This window comes from Neoarius graeffei, chromosome 22, assembly GCF_027579695.1.
Source record: "Neoarius graeffei isolate fNeoGra1 chromosome 22, fNeoGra1.pri, whole genome shotgun sequence".
In the NCBI taxonomy this organism is placed as follows: Eukaryota; Metazoa; Chordata; class Actinopteri; order Siluriformes; family Ariidae; genus Neoarius; species Neoarius graeffei.
Window position 1 is genome coordinate 7,844,535 of NC_083590.1, and position 21,858 is coordinate 7,866,392.

Sequence of the window (21,858 nt, forward strand, 5' to 3'; positions counted from 1 at the left end):
TAGAGTAGGTGAATTTCTCTGCTTTGATCTTCAGTTCATCCCCCGCTGATCTGGAAATCATTCGTCGTCGTGCGGAATGACTCAGGGGGGCTGAGTGTCCGTAGCCCATCGCACAATATCCCTCCAGCCCTCTCTGTCTTTCGCCGCGCGGGCAGCATTCGAAAGCCCCATCCCGGTCAAGGCCACAACTCCGTCTATCACGCGCGTCTTTTGCCGGCCTCTTCGTCGCGTTCCGAAGACCATGCCAGTGATGAAATCGGCCACTATTCCCTCCGCTCTCATAACATGGCCAAAATACCGCAACTTCAGCTCGTCACTAGGGCTGTAACAATATGCAAATTGAAATCGCGATACGCAGAGCCACGATCCGTGTCGAGATACAAGAAGGCAGAATCGTGGTACACCCTTTCAAACTTCTCCTCAGCCCAAAAACAGAGGCGCTTCCAAACTTCAATTTATGGATACTTTACTTTTTATTTAAATTACATTTTAAACTTACTTAAATTACTTTTATTTTTTATATCTATTAGTAAGTCGTTTTTTCGCCGACCTGCGACAATCTTCTGCGAGTCACGCAACGTCCACACTCGCCACTGGCAACCATATGGCGTCCTTGGCCACCAGAGCATTCGTTTCTTTTAAGCGGCCGCCATTCTGGTTGCGACGCGAGGAGCGAATCTGTAAACAAGCAGCTCATTGGCTGGCTAGGTGTGCCACAAGCCAATCACAATCACCGACAAAGCTGCCTTGACTGGAAAGGCATGCAGTGTTGCCAGATTGGGCGGTTTTAGGTGCTTTTTGGCGGGTTTTGAACATATTTTGGGGTGGAAAACGTCAGCAGTATCTGGCAACACTGAAGGCATGTCTGCTTGGGCGTTAGCGGCAGTTATGCAGAAGACACGCGAGCAATGTTTCACTATAAAAATTCCGTAATTTCCAGCTGTTTTCCGCGATCTCAGAAAATCATTGGCCCTATGAGAGTGAGACAGTGACAGAGCCACCCCTATACCCCCCCCCCCCCCCCCCCCCCCCAAAAAAAATCTTAACGGATTAACACGATTTGGAAAAATGACTTTTTCAGAACCGAAAAAACCAGAGCTTCCGGCTCAACAGTGTTTTATTTCTCAAAATAATAATCTTTGGATATACATTTGTTCATTTTTGCATACATATTACTCATTCTCTGCAGTGGTCTGAATTATTTGTTATTAAATAGTTAATGTAAGTAAATGTTAATAAGTCAAATTTACTACTTTAAAAAAACATTTTAAAAAAATCGTGGGTGTATCGAATCGTGGGTCAAAAATCGTGATATGAATCGAATCGTGAGTTGGGTGTATCGTTACAGCCCTACTCGTCACAATACTTCATCAGATTCCAGCTGCCTCCAATCTGTTGCCTCACGTAGATGTTCGATTTCTTCTCAGTCCAGCTAATCCTTAACATTCTGCGGTAAGACCAGTTCTCGAACGCTTCGATTCTCTTCCGATCAGACTTTTTCAGCGCCCAAGCCTCGGCCCCATAGGTGGCAATCGGAAACACCAGTGACCGGAGGAGGCATAACTTTGTGCGTTGACGGATGTTCCTGTCCGTCCACACAGGGGCCAGGCTGATAACTGCCGTCTTCGCAATCGAAATCGTATTCAGGATTCCACTAATCTGGAGTTTACAGTCTCTGCTCCAGGTTCCAGTGTATTAGAGGTAAAAGCGCACTCCATCTCTCGCTCTCACACCCACGGGCAGATTAATTTATGGGAAGATGATCTTGAATATCAATTCTATATTATACTTGTCTAGCAGGGCTTCAGAGACCGTAGATTAGGTGTTAAGCGCGAGTCCCGTACGCAGGCAGAGACGAGCTTCAGCAGAACGACGTTATATTAGATACATTTCTCTCTGTCCCAACACATTTGTCTCCAAATAGCGGATGGATCGGCTTCAGTGGCTTTACGCTATTAGATTTCTGTCAGAACTGCTCAAGTGTGTGTGTGTGTGTGTGTGTGTGTGTGTGTGTAGTGATGCCATCCCCACCTGTGACAGAGAGGAATTCATTAAGGAGGCGGCGGAGGTGCCGAATTTCCTGCAGGAAGTGGAGGAGTGTAAACACTTCCAGACCACGGACTCGGCCGTTCTGTCCGGTGAGGTCATCATCCATCGGAGAGACAGATAGGCAGAGCGAGAGAGAGATGGACAGGAAGACTGATGCTGGGTGGCATTTCATTTTCTCATCCGTGGCCTTAGCTGACACTCGTTCACATCTGTGCGGTGCTTCACTGTGATTTATACGCTGCGTTCTTTTATCCAGTCTCGATCCAAAGACTCTGACTTGGAACACGAACATCACACTAGCATTGACTTTAACTTCCAGAGTTCATATTCTACTCCTCTAGAGTTTAAATCACCAGGAAATGTTGAAATTACAGGGATAGGAAATGTCATGGTGCATTAATACAAGATGTTCTAGATGAAAAATTCAGCAGACTTTAGCTTAAAAACCTTGTTAAAGTTGTAACGTCAGTGTGTTGGGCCATTTCCCCGGGCGTGGCCGTACTGGATTAGCCAGCTACATGGATGGATGTATTGGGAGACGAAAACAAGAGCGGTGCTGCGTGACGTAGGATTCCGCACGACAGCACACCGTGTCGTACATCAAACGGATGGAAGATAAGCAGCAGACTTTCGTCTAAACCGGGGAACAGGGGCGCTGCGCCCTCTTACTCTCAGCGTGCGTCCTCTTACCGAAATGCCGATTGAACCCCAAGTCACACTTAGGCCATGCACTTATGCTACTGCACAACATGCAGCCTTTCTCAAAACGATCTTTTCTCCGTGAAAACATCCCAGCAACACCACGTGACAATGTGTCTGATCATCAAATACGTTATTATTACTCCAAAAATATTCCGATCATAGTAGATACACCGCCAGACGGTGCAAAAACAATCCGAATTGGCGTTTTCCAGACTGAGGCGCCATGTTGTTTACTTGTCGTAGCTGCTCTCGTGAGATTTGACATGGGTTACATACAGGGCTTTGAACCAGAATTTTTTTCCTATTGGTTCGTTCCGAACAGAAACGGAATTTTAATGTTTCCGGTTTTGGGTTCCACCATTAAATAGACGTTCCCGAACCGGTTAGAACAAAAAAATTTCATTCCCGGAACGGTTAATTACGTTCCCTGTCAGCTGTTTAACAAATGGCTATAAAATTATGTCTCTGTCTCATCCAGCTTAAGCCAAATGTAGGCTAATTCTATTACAACCTTCATTAAATAAGACAAGAAATTATTCAATACAATTATTATTTCAAATGTTGGCGATTTGGATTCTCAGTATGTCTCCCCATCTACACAAACAGAAAAAGTGCCAAAAATGAAAGATAATTCGTTTAGTGTGTTACCAAAGGTTAGTCAGACCCTATGCATTGATAGGCTAACAGAGGTTAACGTCAATTAATGTTCGCGAGCCTCTCATTAACGTGGACAAATATATTGATATCGTGTTTGAAATTGACGTTTTTGAATAACGATAGACTGCAATATTTACCTCTTATTTAAGATGTAGAGACGTGATAGTAGTCCACCCTCCCGCTCTCTCCATTCAGTCAGCGAACGTCACACAGGAAGTGAACCCCAGCGGGTCATAGAAACTTGCGCAGGAGAAGAATGACTTTTTATTTGTAGGCTACGGAAACTTTGAGGAACGAAATAAAAACCGGTATTAACCGGTTACCATTATTTTTAATAAGCGTTTCTGTTCCGGAACATAAAAAATAATAAAGTTTCTGGTTTCGTTTCTGTTCCATGTGAAATAGAAAAAGTTCCCGGTTTTCGTTCCTTGAACCGGTTCAAAGCCCTGGTTACATACAAGGTCAGCTGACTTGTAGAGCGAGATTTCTCGAGACTGAATGACCTTTCACCCACCGGCGCTGGAGCTTTTGACAGAAGTAGTTCGCGAGTTGGTTTTGTTGACACTTAAAGATGTCGGGGGCGTCGTGGCTCAGGTGGATAAGGCGCCATACCATGAATCCGGGGACCGGGGTTCGATTCCGACCCGAGGTCATTTCCCGATCCCTCCCCGTCTCTCTCCTGCTCTTTTCCTGTCTCTACACTGTCCTATCCAATAAAGGTGAAAAAAGCCCAAAAAATATCTTTAAAAAAAAAAAGTCATCCCGCGGCACGAAACAGAAGAAAGCCAAAGCCTGTCCGGGGCAGAAGATTACTTCTTTCTTTTTCAATGTTGACAGACAATTTGTTACAATTTCCCTCTCAGAATAGCCTCAGAATGTCCCATTGTAGCCTCAATTTTTCAAAGGCTTCGCACGGCGGGGGGGACAACCGGCACCATCCCGCTTCGCTCCCTCGTGAGCGCCCTCATACTAAATTTTTCTAGAAAAAACCCTGAGCAGGTAAATATATTTTTAAATAAACAGGCAGTAAACTCGCCACTACTTTTCTTTCTTTTCTAATCCTGCATCGCCGTAATGTTTGTGGAGAAATTGACCGAGAAGTCACGCTGGACCTAGTAGTCTAGTTGTCTCAGCAGAAGAACTCTCAGGGCGCTCTGAACAGCGCGAGCTCTGAGCTGACTCATGCGTGCGTCACGAATGACGCACACCGGCACAGGATTAAATCGCAATCAGCGCACCCAAATAAGGACTCGGAATACAGACTTGCTTTGCGAAGTATTGCGTTGTTGTGACACGTTACCGAGCCGTGTTTCCTGACTGGTTTCTGTTTCCTGTTCCTCATTTTTGATGCTTCTGTCTACGATATCGTGTTTGTGCCTCGTTCGACCTTTTGCCCGTTTTACCGTCTACGATATCCGCCTGCCGATTTGGACCCTTTGCACTTTTCTTTATAATAAAGATCTTCTGCACTCACATCCGAAAATGACTTCGCGCACGATGGAGTTATGGCGGCCTTCCTGACAAAAAAACAGTCCCGTCTATTTTCATCACTTTAGTGGTTGTATCGTTAAGAACAAATTCAACGTGCAGCTTTTTTATAAAGGACAGACTTGCACTACGTTCACACTGCAGGCTGAAGTGACTCAAATCCGATTTTTTTTTTCGCCCATATGTGACCTGTATCCGATCTTTTATTGACGATATGAACGACACAGATCCGATTTTTTTCAAATCCGACCCAGGCCGTTTGGATATGTGGTCCTAATTCCGATTCCTATCCGCTCTTTTCATATGCGACTTCAGTCTGAACCGCCAGGTCGCATTCATCCGACTTACACGTCATCAACAAGCCACAAACGTCACTATTCTGCGCTGAAGTAGGCGGCGGGTCTCTCAAAAAAAGTTACAACAACATGGCTTTGATGTTCCTTTGAACGGAGGTTGCAGTCACTACCCCGCAGAACGCCTGAGCCAAAACCCTTGCCCTCTTCCTTCTCAACCTCCTCCTTAACATCAGGCTATTGTGCATGTTCTGGCTCCGTCGCAACAACAACTGCATCATCGCCAGGTACTCCATGCTGGCTACTGTCATACACAGGAAACTTTAGGTTACTTCCGTAAACACTGGCCATGCTCACTGCGTGTGACGTCGTCGTATCCTGCAATGCGCATGCGGAACACTTTTAGGTCGCTTTTCGTTCATACCGAGGATCACATACAAGTCGCATATGTTTGTTAATGTGAACGACCTCACAAAAAAATCGGATTTCACAAAAAAATCGGAATTGAGCATTAAGCCTTGCAGTGTGGACGTAGTGAAAAAGACCGACTTTTAGCTCAGTTTGTTTATTTGCGAGATATTTTCTTTAAATCCAGATCTGACTGACTGTAAGCGTGAACTAGCGTTTCAGTTCCAAAGTTTATAGAGTTAAGATTGAACTAATTTAGAGTTTAAATTCCAGATCTCAGGTTGCACTAATCTAGAATGTGTGTGTGTGTGTGTGTGTGTGTGTGTGTGTGTGTGTGTGAAGGTAAAGTAGATCGATACCCTGAGGTGGTGTTTTTGGGGACAGGGTCAGCTCTGCCCATGAAGATCAGGAATGTCAGCGGCACTCTGGTTAACATCAGGTAGAGAAATGTACTTTTACACACACTAACACACACATTATGTGTGTTTTTACTTTCTAATTGTTGAAACTGTGTGTGTGTGTGTGTTGTAGCTCCACCCAGTCTCTGCTGTTGGACTGTGGAGAAGGCACGTTCGGACAGTTGTGTCGTCAGTACGGTAACGGAGTGGATGAAATGCTGGCCAAGTTGTCCACAGTGTTTGTGTCTCATATCCATGCTGATCATCACACGGTGAGTGCTCAGACACACACACACTGGCTTGGCTGTTTGGATGGGATCGTCCAGTTGAGTTCGATCAGTGAAGAACTCTGAACATAACTCAAACAGCGTTGTTCAATGTGCAGTAATATTACTTAGCTAACAAGTATCATTCACTAATATATCAAGCCAGTAATCACACTTTACAACCGTGGTGAGCAGAAAAGAATCTCAGCATGCAACAGCAGAACAACACGTTGGGTTCCACTCCTGCAGCCGAGAACAGGGAGCTTAGAATCAACAAGAAGTTCCTATTAAAGTGGCTGGGGAGGGTATATGGGTCCGTCTCAGAAACTGGTGGGACATTATGGTCAAAAAATAAATTATCTAATTGTACTACTTTTTTTTTTTTTTTGCATTTACCGAACACTCAATGTTTCTTTTGTCGTGTTTAATAAGAATAAAGATAGCATCTTGCTTTATCTGGCCTCCACTGTGGAAAATTTTTTGATTACAATTCAAATGCTTTTGTAAAATTGATTTCCATATAAAATAACTCCATCATGATGAATTAAAGCCCCTCCTTCACAGATGAGTGAAAATATTGAATACATTTCCTCTTTTTGATTGCTTGGGTTAAAAATGCCAAGTTATGATGACTGAATTGATTATTCACTTAAATATGAATAATATGATCCATTTTGGGTATTTGATATGGCGAAATAGGACACAATGGAAAAATCAAGAACACACCGGAAAGATGAGAATAACGGCGGCGGTAAAAGAACAGCGACTGTACCGGCTGAAGGTCGCGCGGGTCTCTGCTGCGGCGCGCGAGCAACGGGACATCACTACCGCACCGGATGGAGCGCGAGGCAGGGGCGGGGCAAAATGACTGGCCGTAGATTCTATCAAAAGTTCGATCTAAATTGACCATGGTTGCAAAATATTGGCCAAAAATACACAAACACTACGAAATATGAAAGATGAAAAAGAAACATTCTATTGCCTTATACTGCAAGACTAAAACAAAATAAAACTGTCAAAACTCACCTTTTCAGTGATAACGTCCGAACAGATCACCCGCGTAACAGAGAGACCGCAAATGGAAGCACGATCAACTTCTAACTGCTGGAGTGGAAAATTCCATTCTACACATGCAAATTGTTAATGTGTGTCCTTCCCCGCACACAAATAACACGCTACGGTAAAAAATAGACCACAACTCATTTTATAGCTCAGAAATTCATACAAGACCAGCTACCATCGTAACACATTCTGTAAGAAACATATTCTATACCTAACTCAGCTTTCGGTTTAAAAAACAAAATCGCAGATTTATAACTAAATGTTTATATGGCATAGTGATTTTAAGTTACTACTTTTGGTGAGGTCGTGACCTTGACCCTGAGGCTTTCCATTTAGATCAAAACACACGATCGTATTGGTTTTGGGTCTGCGGAAAATGGAGTCACAACGGTGATGAAATATTTTGCATGATGTTTTATTACGGTTATGATTATTCTGTGAGCGCACCAATCCTTAGGTGGATAAAGTTACAACTTAAAATACAATTAGTGATAACTGTAGACTTTTCAGTGGACTACAACCTTTTTAAGGGAATGCGATGTAGTCAACCGTTTATCATGTCCCAGATCAAGCCGCCATTTTTCCACAAATCTGCAGAATTTTTGCCAAATTCTGAACAGAGTATTCACATCAAAGATTTAGTTTTATCTGCATTATTTCTTTCATCATTTTATTTCAAATTAAAACCAACATCACCATTCAAAACCGTATAGTTTATTGACTGCGAGTATATTTAGTCAGGGGCGCCGCCAGAAATTTTGGGCCCCATGAAAGATTAGAATTTTGGGCCCCCCAACTTTGCCCACCCTCGTCACAATTGCACTATTGTCATTATTTGACTTTTGATAGCCCATGGACCTTGAGTTTGTGACTTTATTACATTTTATGTATTAACCTACCAGGGACTAGATGAAAACTCTATCCCTCTTTTATGTGTGCTGCGCTTTCTCCAGCTCCTCAATTTGAAACCAATGGTTTAGAACGTGTGAACATTCCACACACGTAACCATGTCCAACACTTGACTGGTGTCCGTTATTAGCAACACTTTAATCTAGCAAACTGTATATGGCACTCGCTCATTAAAAACTTCAATCCTAAAGCATTATGGGTTGTATTGCTGCTTATCTCCTTCTCCAAAGGGGGGTTCAGTGGTTTGGTAGGGCGGAGGTCCACCTGAGGCTGAATCTGTGCATATTTAGGGCACCCCATTAGTTATGAAACTGGTTATTAGCACTAGCTATTAGCACCAGCATAATGTAATATTTCATCTTGTTTATCACACAAGTCAGTTCAGTTATTAAAATGGAAAAAATGTCACTGTACAAACTGTAAAAGTGTTCTCTTGATAGGCTAATCCAACCACCTTCATACTGTTCATTTACCATTCGCTAATATTTTGAACACACACGTGAGCGATAGCTACCTTTCTTTGGGAAAAACTGAGTGACCAGTTGCCTGCCTCTCCGGTCCCTCTCAGCTTTCAGCTGCCTTTCTTTACGTTTTTGACAGCCACGCTTCATATTTAGAGATCATAGACTGTACGCACTCCACTGCTGGCTGGCTGCTGCACCGCGACACAGCAGCAAGTAGCGTTGCACTGATCAGCACACAGATTTAATGCATCGCGCTTCTACCAGAACTGGACCGTACCATTTCGCAAAAGGGGGAGGGTTAAATGACAATATGTTGAAGAACTCAAGAAATAGACAACCTTGTTCAATTAGCTCATTTTACCAGATGGAATATTGCATTGTTATTTCAAAAGTCTTATTAAAATCATTAAAAGCATATTATCAGCCCCTTAAAGGGCCCCATGGCAGTGCTGGGCCCCTAGAATTGTTCTAACCTTTCCCCCCCTGGCGGCGCCCATGTATTTAGTGGGGGACCCAGTTTCTGAGACAGACCCATATATGTATATAACTTCTTCTTTTTCTGTTTCATTAGGGATTAATTAACCTGCTGCTGCAGAGAGAGCGAGCTCTGGTAAGTGCACTTATTAGTCCATAACGAGTCTTCACGAGTCCCCTCTGTTTATTCACACCTCCCTCATGGCTCCGTATCGCTGCACTCACTGGTCCACACCTGCGCACCAGTTTGCTGTGTTTTAAAACCCGTTTTCCTTTAGACGCGCTCTGAGATGTAGACGTGTTGTGTAAATGATCTTCTCTCTGTCTGGCTGCAGAGGACCATGGGTAAAGCCTTTACTCCCATCTATCTGGTAGCTCCTGCTCAGATCATGACGTGGCTCAATCAGTACCACGACCACTGCCAGGAGATCCTCAGCCATGTCAAGTAAGATCTGTGTCCTAAACTATACCACACCATTTACACTCGTACCTGGGACTGTTCCATTAAGCTGGACATGATCTGGATGCTGTTGGGGCGTACAGTGGGAGTGCAGTATACGCGGGGGATATGTTTCGAGCTCTAATGCGGAGGGCGGAGACTGTGGATAGGAGCGAACCGTGTGTCATGTATGCACACGTACGCATGATAAAGTTTAGTTTATAAACTATACACCGTATACGTTGGTTTGGTGACCTAGGGAGATGTTAGTTGCCAGACTAATTGTAGACGGAGAACTAACCCAGGCATTCGAATACAACTGTGGTGTCAAGCAGGGATGCAAATCAGCACCAACTCTTTTTGGGATCTATGCAGCTCAGTGTTTCCCACAGACCAGGTAGCAATTTGTGGTGCTCCACTGTGCCGATGAGGGAATCGTGCGCGGTGGTGGTGTGGCGGTCGGTGGAGTCGGTCATTGGGGTGTATGCAAAGTGTTTACAGCGGGCGGTGTTCAAACACACAGTATTTTTCTTCAGAGTCACCTGCTGGGACTATTTTAAAGCTACAAGAAGCATTTGAGATTATTCAGTTCAATCTAAATTCTTTTAAGTTCTTTAAGAGAAGACAGCTAAAACAATTTTTACCAGAACCCTGCCTGGTTTCATTCCTCGACCCAACTTTACATTACAGGGCAGGCCATTAGTTTGCTGGGCTTGATGTTGGTGGAAAACCTGTCTTTTAAATTTATGAAAATTACTCACCAAAATTGAAGTTAAAGTTTAGTTTTTTGCCTTTTTGGTGGCAATCTTTCAATCATTCTTTAGTTGACATTCAAGGAATAAATTGCAAAAAACAAGCTGGAGGATTTTATTTTAAATATTGAACTCGACACTTACCTCAACCAATACTAAAATGAAATCTCATCTCATTATCTCTAGCCGCTTTATCCTGTTCTACAGGGTTGCAGGCAAGCTGGAGCCTATCCCAGCTGACTACGGGTGAAAGGCGGGGTACACCCTGGACAAGTCGCCAGGTCATCACAGGGCTGACACATAGACACAGACAACCATTCACACTCACACCTACGGTCAATTTAGAGTCACCAGTTAACCTAACCTGCATGTCTTTGGACTGTGGGGGAAACCGGAGCACCCGGAGGAAACCCACGCGGACACGGGGAGAACATGCAAACTCCGCACAGAAAGGCCCTCGCCGGCCACGGGGCTCGAACCCGGACCTTCTTGCTGTGAGGCGATAGCGCTAACCACTACACCACTGTGCCGCCACTAAAATGAAATAAATAGTATAATGTAACAAAATAATAATAAAATATCATAATTAGATGCAAGAAACCACTTAAGGTAACACCAAGGCAACTAACAATAATGAAAAAGCATTACCCTAATTGGTGGAAAGCCTGCATGCCCTATCAGAACATTTAATTCAGCGTGGCTTCCTGAAAAAAAAAACTGAAGTGCCCTATCGTAAGGGAAGTCATTGGGTTCGGGACCATTTATGGAGATTCGTAAGCAGGCTGCCAGGTGTTCCCCTTGGAGCCTATTCCTGAGGTCTGTTTTAATCTATGGATAAAAAAAGTACATTTTCATCATCAAAGCACTAAAAATTTCCATTACATCAAAAAAAATACAAAGGAATACTGAATTTCTATGTGCTTACCCTATTCATAGCTGAGAAATCCAGTGCAGTGATGGTTTAGCTACTTCGCCAATAAAGCTAATAAAGATGTTTCTTAAAATATTCAGATTTTATGCTTCAGATAGCATCAACTAGGCATCCCTGCGAGTATAACATTTTATTTAGGCTAGTGGGAAATCCTTATTTATTGTGAATGTCAAGCCATTATTAATAACTTGCATGAATGCTGAAGCGGGATAAACGGGATAATGCAATAAGGCCGGTTCCTCGCATCAAGCTGCTACTGTCTGCATCAAAATTGGTTTATAGCCTGACTCAGGGATGTACGTTTCCTGTAAGCCAAGAAGGCTATGATAAAGCTCATCACGAGCATGACGTAGGCTACCTTTTAGAATAAGGGGTCGGAAGGCGAATCGGGAAGGCTGCGTTATTTTTAATTCGCCTAACAGGCCTACTTGCAGTCCGGGTATATGCGCAACGGCAGGCCTATGTACACGCCTCTCCGTCTCTCTCTGTGTGCGCGCGTGAATGAGAGGAAAGAGCACTATGAATGAACGGAACGATATGCAACGGAATTTTTTTTTTTTCAAAATCGCGAGTCTGATTGTGTGACGATAGGAATCCATTGTGTGGCGCTGCGCCACACAATGGTCTATGTATAGGAAACCCTGCAGCTGTCCTGCTCTGGCTAGCCTTTAAGAAAATCGAACAGACCTGCAGTATTCAGATAAGATTCCAGTTTGATGGTGATCTCTTTGATCTTCGCAGACTTAAAAGAACAGTCCACCATACTTCCATAATGAAATATGCTCTTATCTGAATTGAGACGAGCTGCTCCGTACCTCTCCGAGCTTTGCGCTATAATGACAGGCGTACTAACACCTTCTGCGCGCTTCGACAGCGCATTGATATCTGAGCTCCGTATCAATGTGCTGCCGAAGCGCGCAGAAGGTGTTAGTACGCCTGTCATTATAGTGCGGACTTTCCATAGCATAGAAAATCGCTACATTTCAATTTGTGTAACTGAACTTGTTTCATATCACTGCTCATATAAACCTATGTAAACAGGAAAAACGCGGAAGAGTTTGGTCGCATCTAACTACAGCCCCAAAAAATACCATTGGCCATGCTGAGCCTAGCTACATTGCTAACAGGAGCGACAGCGCGTCTGACTGACTGGGAGGTCGCGCAAAGCTCGGAGAGGTACGGAGCAGCTCGTCTCAATTCAGATAGAGCATATTTCATTATGGAAGTACGGTGGACTGTTCCTTTAAAGCAAAAACAAAAGTCCTTACGGAATTTATCAGAGAAGCACAGTATGCCGATGATATTGCCATATTCAGCAATACCCCAGAAGGCCTGCAGTCACTACATCCTATAATCAACTTGCTAAAAGAATGGGGATGCGCATTAACACGACAAAGACGGAGACCATGTGTATTGGTAATACTGCTGACTTCTTTGTTGATGGCAAAAAGCTGGCCAATGTCACTCGTTTCAAGTACCTTGGTAGTTACCTGTCAAGTGACTGTTCAGTGAGAGCGGAGCTCACATCTCGCATCCAAGCGATATCATGTGCCTATGGTCGGCTCCGGAAAAGAGTCTTCGACTCACGAGATCTCACTGTACCAACCGAGATCGTTGTTTACAACCAATGCCTAATGCCACTCTTATTGTACGGTCGCAAGTCATGGACTATCTATCGGCATGAAGTTAGGGAGCTTTGTTCTGTGCAACAACACCATCTACGTCTCGTTCTCAAGATCAAGTGGGACGATTTTATAAGCAATGAGGAAGTCCTCCGACATGCAAATGTCGAAGACATCGAAATCAAGTTAGTTAGGAGTCGTCTCCGCTGGCTGGGACACCTCTGCCGCATGGATGATAACAGAGTTCCAAAACAACTATTATTATTCTCTGAACTAGCAAGTGGATCGCGACCTGTCGGCCGTCCCAAACTAAGGTTTAAGGACATTTTGAAAAAAGATCTGAAAAGTGGAAGCGTGTTGGGTACGTGGAATCACTCTGCACTCAATAGAGAGAAATGGAGAGCGGTTACAAAGACCATCTGCAAGTCGTACTGTGATAGAAGAGTTGCAACGTACCACAAGCAAAGGGAAGCCCGCCGGAAGAGAGAGAGAAGAAATGGACTGTGAATTGCCCGTTTTGCGGGTCTTGGCGTGTATTTTATTCTTTGGAGATGGGATGAAAGCAACTGGTTGAAACGCATCCAGTGCTTGGAGGTGAATGGTTCCAAGGGTCATGGCTGCCCTCGGGAAACCTGGCGTCAAGTTGTTGATCCAGATCTGTGGTCCAAAGGAATATCCAGTTGCCTTGAATGGAGGAAAAGCATCAGATGACGGTCCAACCCATGCTTGCATGGACTAATAAAGACGATGATGAGGTAGAATATAAACAACAGTAACTAATTAGAATGGAACAGTTGTAACAATGTACTGTAGGAAAAGTTATGTGAATATGGGCTCTTGCTCTCAAATGAATGGGATTCTGACGTTTCCGCTTAATATTTTTATCCTGGTTGAGCTGCGGAGGCAGATGCAAGTGCAGAAACCTTTTATTTACACGGAATAGCCAAAGCAGCAGCAACAACCACCAGACTCAAAAACACAAGGGTCAAGGTGAGGAACTCCACAAGCATTGGCATGGAAAATAAAAAAAACGCAAGACCAAGAAGCTAACGTAAGGTGAGTAATAAGGTTTGCATGGTTAGGAGTCAATAAGCAGGGTATGTGGAAATTGTAGTTCGAGAGGCCATGCTTGTAGGCTGTGCTGTGCAACCCAGAAGTCTTGCCAGGCACCACTTGGCAAAAAACTTGGCAATTTAGGGCCTGGGGTAAAGGATGCATTACTGAATTTACGGTTACCGAGTCAGCAGCTATGGTGGTCCTACTGTATATGAAGATTTGTTTTGGGGTCAGACACCAGAGATGTCTGGAATTATTGTCGGATTGGTCAGGGTTCTTGAATGATCATAGTTGATCAGAGTTCTAGAAATATTTGGTCAAGGGTCTACAGATAATGATATTAGTCAGGGCATTAGAGGTCATGTATTTGAACAGAGATCTTGAGTTAATGCAGTTGTTCTCAATTCTGGAGTCAGTAAGGGCTCTAGGGGATTTGCACACTGGGTCAGGGCTCAAGGGTTTGCAAGCTTGGTTGGGGCTCTAGGGATTGCGTGGTCGGTCAGAACTTGAGGGGTTGTGCACTGGGTCGGGGCTCGAGGGTTAATACTTGTGTGTGTGTTTCAGCTTCATCCCAGCGAAGTGTTTGTGTGAGGGAGCTGAAGTTCCCAAGTTCAAGACCAAATCCTTCATTCAGGCTCTGCTGAAGAGGAACGACCTCGCTAAGGTAGAGCTAATACAAGCTATTGGAGCTAGTATTAGTCACATGTGGGGTAGGGTTATGACTGAAAGTGTTTTCAAAATTTCTACTTTCCTGATGTTGCATTTGGTGAACTTTTACTCATATATTACTTTTTTGAAGTTATTTTTATCGGGTCATGCAAAAACCTCCCGCACCCAACATCACCTCACTTTTGATAAATACATTGCCCAAGCGCGAGAATCCTGGATGGAGGGATGATTTCAAGTTCCTCTTTGAACTCTGTGAAGCATACAAGTTTTACCAAAAAGAAGTAAAATGGCCTCAAATCAAATGGTGCAAACTGCCCTCACTTCACAGTGCCAGATGGAATTCAAGAGGAATTTTTGCATTAATTGCCTTTTTCTTCCTTTCCAAGTGGAGAGATAACTTGAAACTCATTTGCAATTTCATTGCAACCACATGGGCACAGGTCTGGTTTTCTAATCCGCACTATTCACAGAATGTTTACGATGACCTGCTCTCGGCCATCTCAGAATTTAAGTGTTCCAAAGCTGTGAAATGCTTCACCACTCACTGGGTAAAGGAACCTTCACTGCTTGATGTGCCTCGCTCCAATGTAGTGGCTGAGCGAGGTGTAAAGTGGATGGAGCAGATCCACGCCACTTGCAAAACTGACAGATATCTGAACAGTAAATTTATCAACACTAATTCAGGCATTTGAAACCCTTTGCTGCAGATCTTCAATAATAATATATTATTTCTAACTACTTCTGCCAATGTACTGGTTCATTTTGAAAATATATTTGGCTTACAGACGATTCTATGACTTAGGCTACGTTCACACTGCAGGCTGAAGTGACTCAAATCCGATCTTTTCGCCCATATGTGACCTGTATCCGATCTTTTATTGACAATATGAACGACACAGATCCGATTTTTTCAAATCCGACCCAGGCCGTTTGGATATGTGGTCCTAATTCCGATTCCTATCCGATCTTTTCATATGCGACTTCAGTCTGAACCGCCAGGTCGCATTCATCCGACTTGCACGTCATCAACAAGCCACAAACGTCACTATTCTGCGCTGAAGTAGGCGGCGGGTCTCTCAAAAAAAGTTACAACAACATGGCGCATGACATCAATGCGAGGGACGCTTCGGGCTGTGAAGGTTCTGAATCTTCTCAATGGAAGGACGCAGAGGTTAGGGAGCTGATTTCCATTTGGGGGGATGCAGCTATTTAAGCTAGATCGGATGGGTCATACCGCAACCGGGCGGTTTTACTTCCGTAAACACTGGCCATGCTCACTGCGTGTGACGTCGTCGTATCCTGCAGTGCGCATGCGGAACACTTTTAGGTCGCTTTTCGTTCATACTGAGGATCACATACAAGTCGCATATATTTGTTAATGTGAACGACCTCACAAAAAAATCGGATTTCACAAAAAAATCGGAATTGAGCATTAAGCCTTGCAGTGTGAACGTAGCGTAAATTTGCTGTTTTAGCAATGTGAGGCTTTTGTGGGGTTTGCGGGCGTCATTTTTCGTTGTTTAAATAGTAAATTACTTAAAGTGCCATTCCACCATTGGATGTATTCTTTGGCATAAAATACAATATATTTTATGACAACATGACTAGACAGAGAAATCTTTTAGCTTCAAAATGATATATCAAACATAATTTTTTGACAACGACAAGTATATTAATTTTGCGACCAAAGTCACCTACCCTTTTAATTTCCGCGCGGTAGTGAAACGTGATGTCATCAGCAGGTTCCCCTTCTTGTGTACCACGTGTCGGTCTATTTTTAGACCAGGAAACCCCCAAAGTGAGAGAGTCATTTCTCCTCGTATATGGGGGCCAAAAAAATTGCGAAAAATTGAGTTAATCTTTCAGTTAGCTAGATTTATTGGTATTAGCTAGATTTATTGGTATTATTTTTATCGCGTTCTGTCCGCCATTGCTGATATGTGCCACGTCACACGTCACGTGGTACACAAGAAGGGGAACCTGCCGATGACATCACGCGCGGAAATTAAAAGGGTAGGTGACTTTGGTCGCAAAATTAATATACTTGTCGTCAAAAAATTCTGTTTGATATATCATTTTGAAGCTAAAAGATTTCTCTGTCTAGTGATACCATTTATATATGTTGTCAAAATATATTGTATTTTATGCCAAAGAATACCGTATTTTCCGCACTATAAGGCGCATCGGATTATAAGGCGCACCTTAAATGAATGGCCTATTTTAAAACTATTTTCATATATAGAGCGCACCGCATTATAAGGCGCATAGAATAGAACCTACAGTAGTGGCTGGGGTTGCGTTATGCATCCACTAGATGGAGCTGCGCTAAAGGGAATGTCAACAAAACAGTCAGATAAGTTAGCAGTCAAACTTTATTAATATAATACAGACCAGCGTTCTGACAACTCCGTTCACTCCCAAAATGAATAAACAGTTTTATTGTTTTCCCCGAGGTAACGTCAGTGACGTAGTATATTCGCGAAACAGATTCTCTCTTAACAACAGCATGGTATAACAAGTAGTGCAACTTTTTTTTATCACGTAGTGGAGGGGAACTTTTCCTCGATTCAGTAAACATGTAAAAGAAACCGATACCGTTACGGTAAATCAAACGTTAGTGCAATCACAATATAGTAACTCTCGAAATAGTGCAAAGCAATAACAATACAACAATAAATCAATAACTCAACGTTGTTGAAACGTTAACGTTCATATTCACAATATGACCAACCTTGTTCAGTTGTGAACACACAAAAGAAACACGTAAAGCTCACTTTATCATTAACCCCGCCGACAGTAGTCGGAGGGGTTATTTTCACCTGCGTCAGTCTGTGTGTGTGTGTGTGTGTGTGTGTGTGTGTGTGTGTCTGTCTGTCTGTCTGTCTGTCTGTCTGTGTGTCTGCAAGATATCTCAAGAACCAATGGATCGATTTGGACCAAATTTTGTACGTGTTGCTAATCACCCAGGAAGGAAACCATTAAATTTTGGAGGTCAAAGGTCAAGGTCATGGCAGAACTTCGAAATTTTCGCCCAATGTATTTTAATAGGGAAAAGGCGGGGTTTGCACTCGTTAGAGTGTCCCTGTCTAGTTTCACTATCGGTTCATTCCTTATCCACGAATCCCTCGAATTCTTCTTCAGTGTCTGAATTCTATTCCCATGTTCTACTGCGTGACTGATAGCCTTGAGTTTGAACTCTGCGTCGTAAGCGTGTCTCTTCAAAGGAGCCATTTTGGGGTCTTTAAACACACACAAAGTCTGTGTGTGTGTGTGTGTGTGTGTGTGTATATATATATATAGGGGCGGCACGGTGGTGTAGTGGTTAGCGCTGTCGCCTCACAGCAAGAAGGTCCTGGGTTCGAGCCCCGTGGCCGGCGAGGGCCTTTCTGTGTGGAGTTTGCATGTTCTCCCCGTGTCTGCGTGGGTTTCCTCCGGGTGCTCCGGTTTCCCCCACAGTCCAAAGACATGCAGGTTAGGTTAACTGGTGACTCTAAATTGACCGTAGGTGTGAATGTGAGTGTGAATGGTTGTCTGTGTCTATGTGTCAGCCCTGTGATGACCTGGCGACTTGTCCAGGGTGTACCCCGCCTTTTGCCCGTAGTCAGCTGGGATAGGCTCCAGCTTGCCTGCGACCCTGTAGAAGGATAAAGCGGCTAGAGATAATGAGATGATAGATATATATATCCTCAAATAAAATCTCTGACACACACACATGGTGTGGGACCGTTACCGCGTTCTTACCATTGTTACTACGGTGACGCCCCCTGACTACGGTAGCCGTGATTAACCAATATTGATCCATATATAAGGCGCATCGGATTATAAGGCGCACTGTCGGCTTTTGAGAAAATTGAGGGCTTTTAGGTGCGCCTTATAGTGCGGAAAAAACGGTACATCCAATGGTGGAATGGCACTTTAAGGTGCAGGAGTTTTTTTCAATGTATGAACAAAAAAGGTTATTTTTGTGAGTTTTAGGCTAAAGTTCATCATTTAAACCCACAGGCTTAAAAATCTAAAATTAGTCATAACCCTAATGTGGGGTTTGTGTGTGTGTGTGTGTGTGTGTGTGTGTGTGTGTGTGTGTGTGTGTGAGATAGTTTCAGACGTGTTTGGTGCGGCACTGTAAGAACGCCTACGCCTGCAGTTTGACCCATCAGTCTGGCTGGCAGCTCGTCTTCTCAGGAGACACCATGCCATGTGACACACTCGCACAGATGGGTGAGACACACACACACACACACACACACACACACACAGACACACAGTTATTGATCAGCCTAAACTCCACTAACAACTCCGGAGTGAGTGAGAGAGAGAGAGGCACCCTCCATCACTGCTTCTTCATTACAGAGCCAGCAGTGACTCATTACTCTGAAACTGTGTGTGTGTGTGTGTGTGTGTGTGTGTGTGTGTGCGTCTTTTGCAGGAAAGAATGCAACGTTGCTAATCCATGAGGCAACACTGGAGGATGGCATGGAAGAGGAGGCCATAGACAAAAGACACAGGTACACACACACCTCACTTGATGCACTCCAGTCGTATTCACACATTCTCCCAAAGATTTGACTGACTGGAACATAATGAGCTCTGCAGCAGAACTGGATCCACAAAGTCGACCAAAACGCCAGATTTCTGCAGCCTCCGGTGGTGTTCGAACCCTACTGAAGTGCTCTTTATAACGATTATACCGTGGTCATGTGACCGTATATGACGTATACTTTGCGTTTGTCGTTGCAATTCGGAGGTTTTGGATTTCACAAGTGTAGATCTTGCAGATTCTCCGTGAAGGATCGCGATCATGTGACCAGTGTGCTTTGTACATTTTAACATGCTGCGTTTGCAGTTTGGGACCCCTGGTGGTCAAACAGTGCAATTGAATTATATTATTGTATAATTAATGGAATGCTAGTTTGCAGGATGTGAATCACACGTACACCTGATAGTGTGTGTGTGTGTGTGTGTGTGTGTGGTCCCTCCTGCAGTACGACATCTCAGGCCATCGGTATTGGGATGAGTATGAACGCGGAGTTCATCATGTTGACCCACTTCAGTCAGAGATACGCCAAGATCCCGCTGTTCAGCTCCGACTTTAACCAGCGCGTGGGCATCGCCTTCGACCACATGAGAGTGAGGAAACTAATTCTCACCCCGATAACCCTCTTCACATTGTACCCCTTCATCTTTTTATACTGTAGTTCATTCCTGCCTTCACCTCTTACCTCATAAACTCACTCAGATCTTAACCTCTCTGCCTCCTACCCTCCTCATCTTGTTACCTTCTTACCTCACACCCTTAAATAATTACCCTTTCACATAATACCCATGTAGCTTGTTACCCCATTACCTTGTGCCCCTCTTGCCTCATCAACCCTTATCTTGCACCCCCTTGCTTCATATCTCCTTGTTGTACTAACCTCACCTCATCCCTGTTTACCCCCTTACCTCATGCCTCTCATGCTTCTTCACTCCCTTGCTTCATCTCTCTTTACTTTGTTACCCCATTACCATATACCCCTCTTGCTTCATTACCCCCTAATCTTGTGCCCCTTACCTCGTAACCAACCTCGCATATCATCCCTAATTACCCTACTTTGTATAACCTTGTACTACTTTGCACCACAACCTTCTTGCTTCATCCCTTTTACTTCCTACACCCTTATCTTGTACCCCTTTACCTCATACATCTTTACAAGGTACTACCCTCACCTCATACCCCATTGATTCGTATCCCTTTTTATCATCACCTCTTCATTTCTTGTTCTCATACTGCCTTGCCTTACCTCATCCTTTATCTTTTTACCCCCTCACTCACCACATATAGGCTACTCCTTGCATTATACCTTTTTTGCCTTGTATCTTTTTACCTCACGTCACCCCCACCAAAACCTCACACCCCTCTGTCCTTATGGAGTACGCTAGTATGGGTTTTAATTTAAACTTCATATTCATTTCCAGATCCGGTTCGGAGATTTCCGGATTCTCCCGCGCCTCTTAGCGCCTCTGAAGGTTCTGTTTGCTGAGGAGATCGAGGAAATGGAAGAGAGGAGGGAACGGAGAGAGCTTAGGGCGGGAAAGAGTGTGTGGGTGGAGCCCAATGGCCAGACCGGAGAAGGGGGAGGAGCGAAACGAGAGAAGGAGGATCCTGACCAGGAAACGGCCTCCAAAAGGATGAAGGCCAACTGAACTAGCGTGGGGGAAGAGCGCGGAATAAGATTCAGCTAATAATCATAAGAGCTGGATTAGTGAAGGTGCAAGCATTAGAGATGATAAACAAGCTGTGGATGTTCTGTATACTGAGTGACGATTATGACGGACTGATCTGTAGTATGTTTAGTTTACTGACTAATTTATATTTTCTGGACCTTGCATTGGGTTATGTATGTATATACAGCAGACGGACATCTGTTTTATTTTTTAAATAATAAACCCCTTCATCTGGGTTGGAGAACATGATGGTGTTTTTGCAGTGGCCTGTCATGTCACTTTTTTTTGTTTTACCTGGAGACACTACCTGGGAATAAAGGCAGATGTGTACTGTACTTGTCCAATCATCATTAAACATTATAGTCGCTAGGCTCTGGTCTGATGAGCTACATTTAGCTAAATAATTTATGTAAGTGGCTGTGACAGCAGATCAGCTACAGAAACTGCTCTGGTTCATGTTTAAAAAAAAAAAAATCTAAGGTTCCGCAATAGCTGCTAAACTACGGCTGTTTGTCCGTTTTGATCAGTTCTTTAATTTTTCCCCCATGGTTTCCTGGGTCCGTCAGTTGATTAAACCTGCCCGATAAGTTTGCCGTTACGCTTCTTAGACTTCGTTCAGACTGCACCCTGAAACGACCCATATCCGATTTTTTTTTGCCCATATGCGACCTGTATCCGATTTGTTATTGACAATCTGAATGACACAGATCTGATTTTTTTCACATGCGACCCAGGCCGCTTGGATATGTGGTCCTAATTCCGATGCATATCCGATATTTTCACATGCGACTGCAGTCTGACCGGACAGGTCGCATTCCTGCGACCTACACGTCATCAACAAGAGACAAACGTCACTATTCTGCGTTGGCTAATCCCGCCTCTTTGGTGGAAAACAACAACATTTGTACAGTTTTCAGAATTTAAATAGACTTTTATAGAATTGATCAAGCTAATGGTGGATTTGGTAGGGACCTGGATGTTGATCTGTTAGCCTGATTAAATAAAACAGTTTCT

General features: G+C 43.8%; 1 protein-coding gene across 1 annotated transcript in view; it reads left to right on the plus strand.

The window, feature by feature from the left end:
* elac2 (elaC ribonuclease Z 2) overlaps positions 1-21,179 on the plus strand; it is a 35,049-nt gene extending 13,870 nt beyond the window's left edge. Inside the window, exons 15-24 of the mRNA XM_060904315.1 lie at positions 2,017-2,138; positions 5,940-6,036; positions 6,129-6,267; positions 9,269-9,307; positions 9,507-9,616; positions 14,536-14,635; positions 18,738-18,858; positions 19,067-19,145; positions 19,623-19,767; positions 20,596-21,179. Of these exons, the coding sequence (XP_060760298.1) occupies positions 2,017-2,138; positions 5,940-6,036; positions 6,129-6,267; positions 9,269-9,307; positions 9,507-9,616; positions 14,536-14,635; positions 18,738-18,858; positions 19,067-19,145; positions 19,623-19,767; positions 20,596-20,823 (1,180 nt within the window). The 3' untranslated portion in view covers positions 20,824-21,179. The remainder of the gene's footprint in view (positions 1-2,016; positions 2,139-5,939; positions 6,037-6,128; positions 6,268-9,268; positions 9,308-9,506; positions 9,617-14,535; positions 14,636-18,737; positions 18,859-19,066; positions 19,146-19,622; positions 19,768-20,595) is intronic.
* The last annotated feature ends 679 nt before the right edge of the window (positions 21,180-21,858 follow it).